We start from the raw sequence: 17,197 nt of genomic DNA on the forward strand, positions 1-17,197 counted from the left end.
GCGCGCCTCGCCCGCAGCTGGCACGGGGCACGTGCGCCTCGGCGCCTTAGGCAGCACCACCTCTGAAAGGGGCTTGGTGGAGTTCTTCACCTCAGCACGGGGTTTTCCTCGATTCACACTCTTCTGCTGTATGTTACTGACTGCTCTAGACATGGGAACTTCAGCCTTAACATGGTGAAGGACCTGTGCAGTCTTTGGCTCTCTACCGCTACCAGTGATATTCCATCTACGTTGTGTTGCTTTCTGCTTTTTCTTCTCTTTCTTGGGTTTTTCTACACCACCGTCTAGTGGTCCTTTTGCTGCAGCACAAGCCAAAATGTCTCCAACAGACATGTTCTCAGAAGAATCTTTCTGAAAATTTCAAAAGGGAACAACAATGAATCCAAGGTACAACACAGAGCTGCAAACTTGGTACTTGAAATCCAGATTCCTCAGAATTTACTCCACAAGAAAAGTAAGGCACAATCTAGCAGAAAGGCTCACATCACATGTGATAAACGCTATCCGAGCTATTTATTCACAAAATTGAGAACATGACTATTGTGTAAAAGAATATCTGAGCATTTGCTTTTTGGGGACTCTTGCCTGAAACTGAATTTTGGACATGGTACTACATGTCTCCCCCATGGACTTGCTCTGTAACGTAACTGTAATGACATGCATATATACATATGTATATGCCTGTGTCTCAAACAGTTACTCAAATATAGAAGTATTATCAATAATATTAAATGTAAATCATTTTCATGATAATGAGAATCCTTGCTCATAATATATAAGCAAGGAACTCTCAAACTAGATTAACTAGGAACCAGGTCCAACTATGTAAAGGGAAGCAATGGGGAAGAAACCATTTACCAGTAGCCAAGAAGAAGGGTTCTGTAAACCAGAAATTTCAGTTTGAATTACAAGTACATGTTTTTTCTGCCTTGTAGAAAATGTTCATTTCCAGAATCACCTAAAAAATAGCCATAGGAGCAATTGCTTCTGTGCATTAGAAATTGACTAAAAAATTATTCAAATCAGCTACCTAAAATAAGTGTTTCCTTCTCTGGAGGGAAGACAGCGTGGTAGGTGGGTAGAAGCAGCATGATTAACTACAAGTCAAGAAGCCAGGTTAAAAAAATATTTCCCACTGAAAAGAAATGAGTCAATAATAGATAACATGAATGGCTTTTCACGTGTGATTCACTTAATAAGACCATCTTCTTTAATTTCCCCCAAGACACAAGCTTCTTTCAAGCACTATAATTGCAGTATGACGGGAAGTGATAACGAACAACCAAATAAGATCTCATATCTTTAATTTTCAATGAAATTCTAATTAGCTCCCCTCCTTCCTGTTTTAGTGAAAAAAAGTTCTACTTTTCTGAGACACGAGAGGAAAATGTTGATGCTCCAAGATGCAAACTCATCCTTTAAGGCCTTTCCTTGGGAATTGCACCAAGGTTTTTCCATTTGCTCAGCAAAAGCTCCCCTGCCTTTCAAGCCAGATTTGCATATGCCCAAGTTTTGGAAGGAAACATATTTGTACCCATTTTATTGAAATTATAATGAAGTCTTCAATCCCTACAGGTGACACTGTCTGCTTGGATACTGGAAAACCTTGGTGGCACAGACAAACTTTGCTAGACACCATTTATCATGAGTCTGATCAAGCTGTGTATGGCATTCCAAGGTGTGACCCAGCAGTGCGTTTCCTGTAGGGTTCCCAGCACTGACCTGGACCAAGAGACTGATCAGGAACGACTCCAGCAGAAAAGGCACGTGCTGGAGAGAGCTGTGCTCAGTGTAAAGCTATAGGAGTGGCACATTTCAGCTGCTCCCCTATTCTTTGTTTTTAAGACAACTAAAGAACAGCCAGGATTTTTTAAAATATATTTTACTTCATATATTCTTTTGTGGAAAATGGCAATATTCTTTTTTCTGTGAAATGTTTTTAAATGGTAGTTGTGTTAGCTTACCTCCCTTTCTAGAATAGCTAGAAAACAGCCACTGGAAATTTCTGATGGCTCTATTTTGAAAAAAATATCAGTGGAAGCCTCTTGATTTGAGCAAGTAGAAAAAACAGGAGGAATAAGCCTGTAAAAAAATAAATGACCAGAAAATAACACTTAATATATCCTTGTGTATTTCCTTTTATATCCTTAACAGTAACTTCCAAATTATGTCTTTCGATGACAGTCCTATACAGCCTTATCTTCATTTAAAAAAAAACTACAATTAAAGGAAAGCATGAGAATTCATCTTTCTAGAATTTATTTTTTCCAGTAATTCCCTTTTTTCCCCCCAATAATTAAGTATATTAACATAATAAACAGCTAGGCTCCTTCTAAAGTCTGCAATTACTAAATTATCAAGCTGACCATGAAGTTGGGGAATGCTCTGAAAACACTTAGGCAGTACACAGAAAAGGCAGAAGTGTTGACTTGTTACGCTTGTAATAACATACTCATAATAAATAATGTATCTTAGGTTAGAAAATATCACCTATTTGTAATAGGTTTTTCAAATTTAGAGTCTTGCAGTGCATCAGTGAGGAAGGAAGAACTAGCCTTTTCTCACATTCTCCCTGTATTCCAGTCACCCCTAGCTGTTACAAAGAGGCCTCAAGAACTTGGCTCATAAGGCTGCTGAACTAGTACTTAGCTGTTGCAGTGCAGAAAAACACCTTCAAAAATCTCCTTTTTGAAGTATAAGCCCCTCCTCTTCGTATGGCTGAGGACTGTAAGAGACAGCCCCTCCTCAGTGCCCCACTGATCCTCTTGAGACAGAGCTTTATTCAAAGATGGTCATGGAGAAACGCATTCAGTATTGGTAAGGAACACCCCGAGGTGGCTGACTAGTCCACTTCTAGTGGGAAGCCTACAAACCTGTTTGTTCCCAAGTTCTCACTGTAATCTGGATTTGCCATATGTCCCTTGGAATGTGGTAAAACACACTACAAGGCTCACGTCCTCCTTGAGCTACTAAATAAAAATCTATATCCTATGACACGTAGGAAATTTTTCCTTTTAGATTTGGTGCCAGAAAGTGATAATCTTTATTCTGATTGATATGTGCAGATTACTGTTACTAGGAACCCCTTTAAAGGGTAGTCTGACCCTGAAAGTTGATGCAGAAATTAGCTGAAATTTGACAGACAAAGCCTTTGCTATGAACTGTCGTATCCTTAAGGTAAGGTCAGCTTAAACAGTGGGTACGTGTTTGAAATCACCTTTACAACTTCACAGCCCTAAGACCAGATGTATGACCCCAAATTCCAGCACAGCCTTATTTTGCGTCAGGACTGCAGAGTAATTCCAAAAGATTTACACGTAAACACAACCAGCTTCTTGAAAGCCCTCCATTTTATTGGCAAAGACAAGTAATGATCAGTAGATCTGTGATGATCACAGAGGTTGTTCTCTTGGTATCACCTGCCTCTCAAAGACAGTCCTGTGAACACTGGCTAGTAATTCTGCAACAGCTTTTCATTCTATCCTGCATTCTGTCAGTGAGGCAGGTTACCTAATTAATTCTAAGGAAGGTATACAAGGAACTGTTGTAAGCAGTACATGTATCCTAAACAGCTTGAGCTTTTATCTTAAGATGAGCACGATCACATGCACTGTATTATTTATGGTGCTCTATTACCACTGTTGATGCTGGTTCCCCTCAGCTTCATTGCAGCAAGAACTGTGCCATCCAAGGTATGTGCATGACAGCAGAGGAGGAACTAACTCTGGAATTGTCATTTATGAAGTTCACTCTTCAGTCACAAATTTGCTCAGGTCTGCAAATAGTTTTACTCTCCCTTTCTTACCATATGAGATCCCCTTGTATGTGGAAGTGAAAGTGTTAATTTGGTGGTATGACAAGTTTCACAAGTTCCTGCAAAACACTGAATAGATTTTGTTTTGGCTTTGGGGGGAGTGGAAGTGTTGTAGACAAGAGGCAATTTTTTTTTCTGGAAAAATAAAAGCTCAGGGGAAAAAAATCATTCTTAAAAAATATAAATTGTTTATAATCTGTAAATTGCATTGATGTATTATTTGTGTTCAAATAATTCAGAGACTGTTATGTTCCAAGGTTCCCCTGGTTCTCCCCATAAAGCGATAGCTGCATAGAGGTCAAGACATGACAGAGGTCACACAATTTCAAATCACAAAGGAAAACAATGTACAGCAGGAGTCCATAAACGCTTTTATATCTATGTGCAAGCAAGTGCCAACTGCTTCCATTTATCTACTGGGAAAGGAAAATCCTGAATGTACCCCTCAGTCTTTTAACAGTTGCTCCAGCTGACGGGGGTGACAGCTGAAAGGTTTTAACTACATATAAAATACAGAAACACTTTTTTCATACATATTTGTATTTGTTACGATGGTACAGGATGTTCTATTACCATAACCTGGCCCCCCAGAAGTCACTCATCTGAGTACATGGATGAGGAATCCTACAACAGAGGTTCTTATTCTTCTATTATTATTCTCACATTTTAAGACTTGGTTTCTTTCTCCTTTGATCACTCTAGGTGAGAAGCTGAGAGCATGCTAGCAAGTTCCCTGAATTCTAGTCTCTGTTTTATCTGAAACTATCATCATTCTCTGAATAATGATAGGATGAAAGCAACAGCTCTACCAGAAGCTCACCACAGTATTATTTCCAACTAGTGAGGCTTTCCTCCCATCTTGATTTCAGATGGGAGCAAAAATACTAGATGAAAATTAGTCAAGAGGATGCTACTTAGTACTCTCCTAACATCAAAAGGAACAGACTGCAAGGCAGCAAAAAAAAATTTTGTTAATCTAATGCAAGACATAGATCAGTCAAGGATAAAAATAATGCTACGATTTAATATTTCTAGAGACAAAATGACTCATTCCATACCTATATGATTGTACTTTATTTCCTTCCACTCCAGATTCCAGGGCTTTTTTCACTACTAGTTCATTTTCCTCTGGGTAAATCGAACAAGTACAGTAAACAATACCTTGTACGTTGTTAACTACAAAACAAACAGATTTTTTCTACTGTTCAAATTCTTCATACACACAGTGGCTTAGTAAGAGCTGAAAGAAGCATAAAAATTCCATGTGGAGGTCATTTTTACCAATAAAACATATCTTCCTGCACACATTAGTATCCAATCTCTAGTGGGTTTTAATAATTAAAATGTCTTCAACTATTTGCAGATTTCAGCAAAAATTCAGGCTGCGTTCAGTCTTTTCACACAGCTACCAAAAGGAGAGGAGAAGCCAGTGGCAGCACGCTGCCACAGGAGTCTGGCTGAGCCAGTTCTCTGCAGTGCTGACGGTTGTTAATGGCTGGTGAATACTAGGACACAGATACACCTTGAAACTTGAGGAGATCACTACTTAGGGGGTTTGGATATACACTTACTGTTAACTAATAGAGTAATCAGTGCATGTTTTAACGACATAAAAACTGGTGGCAGTACGATGGAACTGGCAGTAGAGGTGTTCCCAGAAATCCAAGAGCTAGCACACTTACATGTCATTGCATGCATCAACTCACACAGCTGCCTCTCAGCCAGAACACGGAGTTTATCCTCAGACACAGATCCTTGGAAAATGTCCCTTAGCAATCCTGCATCTAAATGCAAAAAGATGTAGATTTATTCATGCAATTTATGTTAGTGTCTTAAAATTCATTTATTTGCAGAAAATGCTTTGGCAACAGATTATTACTAGTGCAGTGGGAAGGTAGGTTTTATGAGCTACAATGCTAAAGAATGCCTACGTGCTGCTTCTGTCCCTATTTACCTGTAATTACTCCTGCCTTTTAATTCTTTTTATTTAATGAAAATTGTACAGTGAACAGATTTTTACAAGCAAACAATAAAGGAAAGGAATCAAGGGAAAATTATACATACTCATTGGTATCTTGAAATAAATTTTCTACCTCGAGTCTTTTTACTTTAAAAGAAAGGTTATATACACCCTGCTCTCTCGAATAACCCTCAGATTTCATACTATGGACTTGAAATTGCCTTTCAGAAACACTCTTAATCCATCAGTGCCACCTAGAAAGATTTTTTCCCTAATTGATAACCCTAGTTAGGCCAAATACATTCTTGGTCACTTTGTATGGAAAAATTATCTGTGTTTATTCTCTTTCATTTCATAGTGGACTGCATGTACGTTACACTTACAGAGTTATGAAAGTTATTGAATATATATGTTTTATAGTAGTTAAAACTATAAAAGGACAGCTATTTTACAAAATTACTGAAGCAGCTATGATGTCCAGAGCACAATACTTGAATACTACTTCTACCAGAAAGCATGCGCTAGCTATTCTGCCAGAAGTTACCTCCACGTTCATTTAGAATAAAGTCTATTGGATTGCCAACACCCAGCCCAGAACATTGTGGTAGCAGCAAAACAACTTTTCCCTTTTCAAGTCTCAGATCTGTTGGTTCAATCTCAATGAAGTCTTCATGTAACAACTGAATGTCTGAAAAAAAAAAAAAAGGGAAAAAATCAACAGTTCTACAAGCAAGCAACCCTGCCTAATTTTAGTATGATAAAGGTGAGGAGACTGTGGTGTTAGACAGACTTTCATAGAGCCACAGATCCTCCAAAGCATGCCCCACTGACTTCAAACAGATTAAAGGACTGGACTTCAGCATTCTCCACTGAAAGCTCTGCTAATGGGGGTCCCAGGGTCCCGCTGCATTCTGTCCTGATTGTGTCCTCTGGATAAACTGCAGAAGTGCACACGTTTCGGATTAACACTCTCAGGTGAAAACCAGACTGAAGGCAACAATAAATGGACCCAAAAGTTCCTGAGCCACCAGCTACACCAACCATTATGCAATAAATACATAGATGGAAAACTTCACCCTCACATTTCGGGAGCCTGCATATATGATGGTTGATCTGCAACCTTTTATTAACTTGATTGTAGCTGAAGAGTTGTCAGTTCACCTCGTGGCTAGAAGTAAGATGTTACTGCCCTCCCCAAATCTTCAAACAAGATTTCTGAATCCTGATAGAGTTATGTCATATTTATAGAAATCACAAATACCTACATTACAATACTTCATGCATACCAACCGTTTTAACACCTACTTTTACATCCCATGTGACTGAACAAGTTCCTCAGTTCAGCCTCTTTTGCTGAAGACTTTACACCACAAACAAAAATTCTGGACAGCGTGTGGATTGTCAGTGCTGACATATGGGCAATGGTCAGATGGGAGCCTACGTGAGCCACTATAACATCATCCTCTGTCCTCAGGAGTGCCTGGGCAGAGTGCACAGCCAGGCTGCGAGACTTGTCCTAGAAAACAATGACAGAAAACAAGCAACTCATTTGGTTTCTGTGAGTGCCAACTTTCCTAACTGGGAAAGCATTTCATTGTTTTCATGACAAACTAGAAAGAAGGGAGGAGAGTAACTAATCATGGGCAGTTGTTAATATGGAATTGAAGTATAAAACCAAGCATCTTACTAAGTTAAACTCACTAAATTTAATTTAATTCTAAGTAATGCATAAGAAAGCTCAATACCTACAGGTGAAAAGAAATGTGAAGTGCATACCATCCCCATAAGGAGGAACTCTTAGGGACAGCCAGTCCCAGGAAAGACAAATGTAGGCCACAATACGCAAAATACATCCTCGGAGGCATCTTAACAGAGAAATGCAGAACTATTCACACAGCTTGTGAAGGTAATTATCAGAGAAACCACGCCCTTACAGATCAACACATAAGATTTTGCTGAAATCTGAACAGAGGCAGAGTTGAATGCAAAAAGCATGTTTACATGAGTAAATAATCTCATACTACAGATGCTGAGGAGAGAGACTGATTATCAAACATTATCTCCATCAAATTACATAAAATGGCAAAAAGTGAAGATGTGGACCATGTGGACCAAGTTTTGCACAGAATCTGGCAAAAATAGTGTGTTAGGGGGGGAAAAAAAAACTTAAACCTTTCCATTCAAGTACCACCCTACCCCACCATGCAGAAACAGAGGGTTTGAGGGTTCTGCTTCCTCACTTTGAATACTCTTAAGTAGTAATACCCAGAATTTGTTCTGGTGACCTATGAGGCTGGCATGTCTAGTTCAAGAAAATAGTAAGCATTGAGTGAAAATGCCCTTTGAAATGTTTCTGCTGAGCACTCAAGAATCTTTGCCCACATCCCAACACTTTTGCAAGTATGTTGCTGCCTGACTGATTTAACAGGACAGTCGCACAAGACACGACCTCATTCTAACACAAAACATTATTTTAGTTTGCAGATCTTGTTATTCAAGGGTGACACCAACTCACCTGCAGTAAGAGTTTACAATCTGCAAAAAGATCTAAATGAAGCAGTTCTTCTTTATGAGAGGAGGGAAAAAACAATACATCGTGGCAGTGCTGGTCCACACAGTAGGTATAATGGTTGAAGTCTGACACAGACGCAACTCTTGTGAACCCCTCCTTCTTCAAATCTCCAAAAACATCTTGAAGGCTGTTAACATAAATATATACGACCAGTAAATACAGAATAGTTACTGAAGCAATATAGATTACACTGATTATACGGATTTTTGCCTTCCATTTTTTTAGTGTATGTAAATATACATATGTGTGAATACATACATACATAAAATGCAATACTGCCTAATGCAGGAGAGGAACTCTATTTTAGGCATACAAGTTCTGTTTTGAAATAATTAAATTAATAAGACTGATAAAATTAATGAAGATGTTTGTTTCTAGAGGATGATTCAAAGCATCAAAATGTAAATGTCCCTGTGCTCAGAAGACACTGTAGCAAATTTGCTGCCGGAGCAGTTTAGTTCTTTCAATTGCTTTCAATTTACCCCAGCTCGCCGATGAATTTAATGGCTGATAACTGAAAAAATCCTAGTGTAAGTATAATGAAGACAAAAAGCTGAGGTTTGCAATTCAAATATAAAGATTTAAAGGTACATACACCATGACTTGTTTGTTGAAATGCAGTTTCAGACAGTGCCATAAGCTTGTATGGTACATCAAACATAGGCTCAATGCAGCAGCTTTTAGTTCAGTCTTATTTAAGGGTTGCAAAATCACAACCAGAGTAAGACACCTGCTCTGTTTGAAGAGCCTGTAACCTGAGTACAAAACACTGGTCCAAGAAAAGAGTAGGAAAACAAAATTATTGAAAACTTAATAAAATGGATTAGTTGTCTAAGAAAAGAGGTAACAGGGTAACGTGGTATGGTTCACGTATCACTTAGTGCAGAACTGGGAACACCACTGTTACATACACAGTAGCCCACTGAATATAAGAATTTTTAAAACTGTATTTTTATTTCAAGTTAACACTATCCTTACAGAATAAACACCAGTATTAAGTATTGTATCTATCTTTAACACCATTTGCCAGTGTTACAGCTTACAGTAATATACCCACTTTTAAATAAGTTTTTTCTGTTTTTCATCACAGAATTTACTCACCCATATAGTTTTTTTCTCTAACGTTATTGGGTGAAAGACCCACACAAGCAACAGAATAATAAGAAAAACTGCTTCACAACTTTCTTACATATTAGGAACACCATTACTGCAATATGTAAAAACTACTAACATAATGCACTGGACTAAGCAGAATTTACTCTAAGAAACTTAAATTCCTGGTAATAGTATAACCTGCAGATTCTAAACCAAGTACGTAGTAAACTATACCGCTTCATATGTAAAAACGTCAATATTAGATGATTCTTTAAAGACCTTACCTGGTTTTAAATGTGTTTATCCAAACACATAAAGGTAAAGCAGAAGCCCTTTGTTCCTGCTTCCGTATAGTTTCTGGTAGAACATGTTCAATTGAAAGAGCATCATGTTTGATGCGGTATCTGGCTAGTGCAGCTGCCAATTTGGTCCTAAAACTATAAAAACATAGTCACAAGTTTAGTGAGTTTTACAAATATTTACATTGGCTATTAACTCCCAACATTTCTATTACAATACTGTCTTGCTCAAACACCAAAACCAAATGTGAGGCCTCATTTTGCATGCGGTTACAGAGAACACAGTTACAGGACATTTTCTACCTCAAGCAATGGTAGATGCAAGGTCACAGCATGTAGCTCAGAGTAGTTTAATTAAATGCACAAGGGACTGTAATTAAGACAGATGAATCCCAAATATGTCAATTTTTTTCAGAAAGCTAAAAAAAAAAGCCTGTTTTGCAATCTGGAATACCACAATCAGATTTTTCTGTATGTTTGATGATCTAGATACACATACATGCAGAATGAGCACTTGATGAAAGCTGAGCTCTAAATGTGTACAGAAACAATGCAAGTGTGATGGCACCTAGGAGTCATTATTATTGTTATGTAAAAATTTCAGAGGAATATTCTCAGTCTGCTTCCTACAAGCTTTATGCATGATCTTGATACGCAACACTTCAAATCAAATAAAAATTGCTGGTGACCTACTTCAGATGTCAAGGTATGTTACTTACTGCCCTACAGGAATATCCTGCGCTTAAAATAGTCGTGAACTTTTTGGGCTGTTTGAAATCCAGCAGCAACACAATTTTGCCCAACAAATGCCTTGCTGAGTTCATCAACAGGCTGAAGAAAGAAATACTTGAATGCTACTTACAATGTTTCTTTTACATACCCACTTTTTTTTTTTCTCCTAATTACTTAAAATGATAAATATTTAACAAAAGTTCCAGAACAGAAGTATTGCCAAGAGGACAAGAGCATCCCGGCTTCTATCAGTAGTGTGACCAGCAGGACTAGGGACGTGTGTGGCCCCCTGTATGTGACACTGGTGAGGCCACACCTCAAATACCATGTTCAGTTTTGGGCCCCTCACTACAATCAGGACACAGAGGTGCTGGAGTGGTTCTAGAGAAGGGCAACAAAGCTGGTGAAGGGTCTAGAGCACAGGTCTTGTGAGGAACAGCTGAAGAAACTGGGTTTGTTGAGCCTCGAAATGAGTGGAAATGCCTCAAGTTGCACCAGGGGAGGTTTAGGTTGGATATTAGGAAAAAAATTCTTCACCAGAAGGGTTATCAAGCACTGGAACAGGCTGACCAGGGAAGTGGTGGAGTCACCATCCCTGGACGCATTTAAAATATGTGTATATGTGGCACTTAGAGACATGATTTCAAGGTGGACTTCTCAGTGTCAAATTAACAGTTGGACTCAAATAGTCATAAAGGTCTTTTCCAATCTAAATTATTTTATCATTCTAAAAAAAGTTCTCAGCATGTATACCTGTATAGATAATGCTCTATTTTCTTAACTTCTGCTATAGGTTCCTCTTCATCAAAAATTTCTCGTGCTTGAAACTTTCTGTCTTGTAAGTCATGAAGCATCACAACAAGCAAGCTGGTTAATTCATCTGGCTGCAACAGAAAAGCAACTGGAGAGAGGCAATGACACAAAGCATGCCTTACTTCTGCAAAGGGTCTTTGTCCCTGCCTAGCGCCTCTGTCAGCTACAGGCACAGCGGGAGCGAGTGCACCCTCAGCAGGTTGGCCAAACCCTGTGCTGCAGTCAACACGCTGGAGGGAAGGGAGGCCATCCAGAGGGACCTGGACAGGCTGGAGGGGTGGGCACAAGCCAACCTCATGAGGTTCAACAAGGCCAAGTGCAAGGTCCTGCATCTGGACTGGGGCAATGCCAAACACCCATACAGGCTGAGGAGAGTAGAGGAGAATGGACTGAGAGCGGGTCTGAGGAGAATCACTTGGTGCAGGCAGACGAAAAACTGAATATGAGCTGACAGTGTGTGAGGGAAGCCCAGAAGGCCAACTGTATCCTGGGCTGCATCAAAAGAAGTGTGGCCAGCAGGCTGAGGGAGGTGATTGTCATCCTCTACCCCGCTCTTGTGAGACCCCACATGGAGTACCGTGTCCAGCTCTGGGGACCCCAATACAAGGACATGGACCTGTTGGAGCAGGTCCAGAGGGGGGCCACAAAGATGATCAAAGGGCTGGAACACCTCTCCTGTGAGGACAGGCTGAGAGAATTGGGGTTTTTCAGCCTGGAGAAGGGAAGGCTCTGAGGAGACCTTATAGCAGCCTTCCAGTATCTGAAGGGGCCCTACAAGCAAGCTGGGGAGGGACTTTTCACAAGGGCTCGTAGGGAAAAGAGAGGAGGAATGACTTTAAACTGAAAGAGGGTAGATTCAGATTAGACAGTAAGAAGAAGCTCTTCACTGTGAGGGTGGCGAGACACGTGAACAAGTTGCCCAGGGAAGCTATGGATGCCCCATCCCTGGAAGTATTCAAGGTCAGGTTGGACAGGACTGTGAACAACCTGGTCTAGTGGGAGGTGTCCCTGCCCATGGCAGGGTGCTGGAACTAGATGATATTTAAGGTCCTTTCCAACCCAGACCAATTTCTGACATCAAACAGCAGTCTTGCTGTAAGTAAGAGGCATTAAAAATGCCAATTAAATACTTTTTTGTAAGAATATGAAACTAATTCCTCATGGAGAGTTAGCAAAATAACAAAGAAGTTTTTTTAAACTTAAATGCACAGCTTAAAAGTTGTATATCTAGCTCATCAAAATTAAAAATAGTTTCCATACACACAGATAATATTCTCTATCCTAACGACTTTTAATGATATCAGAATTTAAATTTTGAAATAATTTTCTCCTCATCAAGTAATTCCTTGAACAGCTAAGCTAACAAACACTTCCTGTCTGTCAATTTATCTCTTATGGGATTCTTTGGTCTACAACAACTATTAAGCTCAGCATATAATCACCATCCTGCACTTGGGATACTCATAACATCTCCTTCCCCTGACTAAATGTTTAAACCAGGCAACATCTTCTTAGACACAGTAATTAACAGCACTTCTGTTACTCTTGTCTGCTTTTCATGAAATTCCTATAGATCTTATGCCTTTGAAATTCTTACCTTACCACAAATATGACTGAAATTAGCTATAAAACTCCAGCTATCAGGGAAATACCACCAAACAGAAAATGTTACCCCGTAAGTCTTCCTGACAAAAACAAACCAAAAAATCAAATGTGTTAATTCATTTGCCTGCTCATATCAATCTCCACAAATAACATCAGTTCAAATTTATCTTGAAATTTTCAAGGGCATCAAAGGCTAAACTGTAAGGAATCACAGATTACACTGCCAGCTCTAGATTTTCAGGAGACCCTGGAAATGAAACATCAAGACATTCGTTTGTCTGATGGGGTTCACTCCATGCTTCCCAACTCCCAGAGACATGGGAGGGAAGGGAACATGACTTTTTTTCCCCACTCACAAGGGGACAGAGCTGGGAAGGGAAGCACAAGGCCATGGAGTGGCTCATGGACAACACCACTGAGTATGTATTACACTGTAGTAAGCACCAAGGAGGAGTTCACTCTCCTACCTTCTCTTTTTGAAGGTTTTGATTCTCAGCAGGGGGGTGCACCAAGAATCTCTCAAACAACGCATCTAGTACTTGGAGATAGATACTAAAGGCAACTGTTTAAAATTAGACAGCAATACTTCAGTCCCAGGCTACAATATAGTTCAAAACAACAAATGCTGTTTTGAAGGATGTTGCAGAATACTCGGAAAGGTTCTAGTTACATCAACTCAGAAGCTAGAAAATTTATTTCCTCACAAAAACGTTCACTTACTATCGATTGGCATGGGTAAACACAACTATCTAACAATATTTCTTCAAGAATATCTTGATCTGCAAAAAAAAGACAATATTGGTAAGTTATGCCATGAAATCTGAAAAACTTAGGAATCACTAAAGAAAAAGATGGACGTTTAAACATCATGAAAATTAAGGGCAAATTCAACCACAAACTAACAACTCTAAATTAAATGTAATTCCTTTACATGATAAAGTATAGAGTTTAAACGTTTGATTTCACAAAAGCTAACAATACTTAGATATGTATGTAAATATCTGGAAGCCATGCACAGTCTAATAGTAACCTGTGGTTTACCAAAACATTCCCTGGAACTTCTGCTGTCAGGCAGAAAATAAACACTTTGGGTTCTCCATATTTTCCCTGCTGCATCCTTTCTGTTGGCAATTCTTGGAAAAGTTCTGTACTTACATTTTAAAGCATTGAAAGCAAGTTTGTAAGAGGCACGCTGGGAATGCTCATCTTTCCAAGTCGGCACGGGAGATGCCGAGTCCCCTCCGTAGCGCAGCAGTGTTCTGTCTTCAGGCTTTGCAGTGCGAATGCCTTGGAAAATCTGAGCTGCGTTTGCGTACACGGAGTCGCGGTACCCGTTCTTCTCAGGCACAGCCATTGCTCCTTTTCCCACTGACCCTTCTTCATCTGAGAGTTTCATTTCACTCACGTCTGAAGTATCATTTATAACACCTTCATGGGAAGACACTGAGTTACTCTCAGAACCTGGCATTTTTCCAATTGCTGAGTGTGTAAGCGAAAGTCACAATCCTGCGCTTCTGAAAACAAACAGACAAAGTTTCTATTGAATTATGAAATTTTCTTTCACTAGAATACACTTATCCCTTCATTTTCAGGTTTTCAACAGAATTTATATTCTTTTTCAGGCTCTAACCTTGCAAATACGTATATACATATATCATCTATACCTCTATGCATCTATCATCTGACATACACTACAGAAGTATTTATAATAGATTTATCTTCACTAATGCAAATCTGGTTAACTTGTTTCCAAGAGGCCTGTTGGGATTTACAACAAAGTATCCTGAACAGATTGTATGCAGGGATTTGATTTTTTGGTGTCTAATAAGAAGCATTACTATTGCATACAGACAGTATCTCCTACTAGGAATTCTCTTTTATAAAAATGCACTACAGAAATTTCAACTCAGCCAGAGAAGAACCATTTTGAAAAGAGTTGCAGTGAATTTCACATGTTTGTCCACTAAACTGCACATCTCTTCCCAAAGCTGGATAACAGAGATCACCTGGGTGTTTATCTATTTAATGTGTCACCTAAACAGCACGATTTTAAAACCAGGAAGTCCATTCTGACCATCCCTGAAGAGATTATCCAGACCATGTATGTTTCTGGAATTTTCTACACATCTTACATAAACAATAAAATAAAAATTGCCTTCCCCAGAGGTGGAATAGAGTTTCACAAAAATAAAAAGCCACAGTGTTAGCTGAATCCAAAAATATGCTTAAGTTTCCCATAAAGCCTACTTAAACTACGTCCCCCACAGTGCTTGGATCTACCCTGCTTGCTCTGGTTGCTGTAGCATGCATTTATGACAATGCCTGGTGGCTGAGAAGTCAATGTAGATGTTCAGAAGAGGGCTAAACAAAGACAAATTTGGTCACAAAGACTTAATAACAAACAAACAAACAAACAAAAGAGTCTTCCTGTCTGGGGAAGAATAATACAAGAGAACCGTTGAGGAATTTAGCAGCTTTCTCACAGGAAGCTAAGCATGGGTCTGGTGCTGGCAAATAGTTCTGGATATTTAGGATTAACAGCACAGCTTGTAGCAGCTTTTGAGCAGCAAACACCTATCTCAAAACTATATTGGTTGTGAAAGCACAGAGAGCAGACAAGAGAGTACTTCCCCACTTCTCCTAACAAGTCCTGATCCACTAAACTGAGGGAAACGATCAGCACCACAGTTCAGTGAGCAACACCAGCAGCATCACAAGGCAAAGAAGGTGCTTCTTGTGTACCCAGTGTGCACAAAGGGGCATCCAAAACTCTCTACTGAAATCACCAGGATTTTGGATGCAGATAGACTCCTGAAGCATGTTACTGTTATCCAAATGTAAACAATAGTAATAAAGATAGAAAGACTGAAGGTTTCAAAGAGCAGAATGGGAACTAAAGAGGAGGCTGGGAACAAAACTGGACTATTGCTTTACAGCCGGGCAGTGCAAGTCAAGAGGCCTGGAGGTGGTCAAAATATTTTTTCCTACCTTTTTTTTCCAAAGACTGGAGCTCTCAGCTGCTCTGGCAGGCTCTGTATTTGAAGCACGCAACACATCTAAGACGAAGCCAACAGGAAAGCCACTGGAAGAGCACCTGTAGAGAGCACGGGTGGGACAGAATAAAGACTTTGTGCTCATGCTCTGAGGAAGCTCCTGAACAAGACAGTTGAGGTAACCTTCTTCCTCTCTTCCTAAACCATTTGGGAAAAAGTAACACACCAGGTATCTGTCAGTTACCCTCACAGAATACCCACCAAACAGAACTGTCTCAAGACCAGCAGGTTTAAATATGTAAGAGATTTTTAACTACTGCTTCCCAATACCAGAGATACATTGTTGTTTTAGCCAGCATGCCTGCCAACAGAATTAAAGAAAAATTGGGTTCATTTATATGACTGTTATATCTCAAGTGAAGCTGTCTATAGACCATATGGTTTTGCAATTATAAACTAACAACACTAGACAAATACAGTGTTTGTGGCACACTGCATAAATCCATGTGAACAGCAAATAAAAACTAGTTTAAATGTAACTTCACTTAACAAGGAAGTCAGCTACTGTATTATAAACACTCAGCTTAAAGGATGTCTCCAGCTCTGACTTAATGAACCCAGGTGAATAGAATCATGCCATTTATTCACTACACAGCACAGCAAAGGACTGCCACACACACAACCCCAAAGCCACTAACTCCTCTGTTTATATACCAACACAGGTACTTCTCCTACTTCTTCAGCTACCACACATACAGTTCAGAAGAAGAGAAAAACTGAGCACTACCACAGCATTTGTGCTGTATCAGGTCTGGCAGGCAGCCTGGCCACCCAGTACCAGTCCGCATGACCAGGAATCCATGAAAAGTGACTCTGCAAACATGGACGTGGCTCCTCATACACCAACAAACAGAAAATCTTTGACAGGATATACTGTCATATACTGTAATTTTTGTCTTACTAATTTTATGAGTATACATGACCATACCTGCTTTTCAACATTCATGTAAGCGTCTAACACTGAGCTCCATTGGACCGCAAAGCCTGTGCTGGCCCCGGCTTCAGTTGACTGAGCTGGAGGGATGAAAGGTCAGTGAAATTCAGGAAAAGAAGGCACCCACGAGACCCGTCCCCTGCGCCATTTCAACTCACAGGTCGCTCACAAGGGGAAAATCCTTAGGTTGCGGGCGCGGTGGCTGCCGAAGCGCTTCCCCTGAGCAGCAGCCCCGGGCTCCCTTCCCCTGAGGGGGCTCCTGCCGCCCACCCCAGGACCCCCTCGTCCTCCTCCCGCTGACCCCTCCCGCCCAGCCGGGC

The 17,197-nt window shown here is 39.9% G+C and overlaps 1 protein-coding gene across 1 annotated transcript; it reads right to left on the reverse strand.

Moving 5' to 3' along the window:
* Positions 1-60: 60 nt before the first annotated feature.
* On the reverse strand, positions 61-14,358 carry NSUN7 (NOP2/Sun domain family, member 7; the record flags this gene model as incomplete). The annotated part of the gene is made up of 11 exons (XM_008947342.1): positions 14,046-14,358; positions 13,611-13,669; positions 11,226-11,356; positions 9,726-9,878; positions 8,290-8,473; positions 7,080-7,290; positions 6,319-6,462; positions 5,497-5,598; positions 4,873-4,990; positions 1,965-2,082; positions 61-351 (listed from the first exon to the last, which is right to left on the reverse strand). Coding segments are annotated over exons 1-11 (1,824 nt in total), but the record flags the coding sequence as incomplete, so codon positions are not given.
* Between the last annotated feature and the right edge of the window lie 2,839 nt (positions 14,359-17,197).

Source organism: Merops nubicus, unplaced genomic scaffold (genome assembly GCF_000691845.1).
Source record: "Merops nubicus isolate BGI_N331 unplaced genomic scaffold, ASM69184v1 scaffold21729, whole genome shotgun sequence".
Classification (NCBI taxonomy): domain Eukaryota; kingdom Metazoa; phylum Chordata; class Aves; order Coraciiformes; family Meropidae; genus Merops; species Merops nubicus.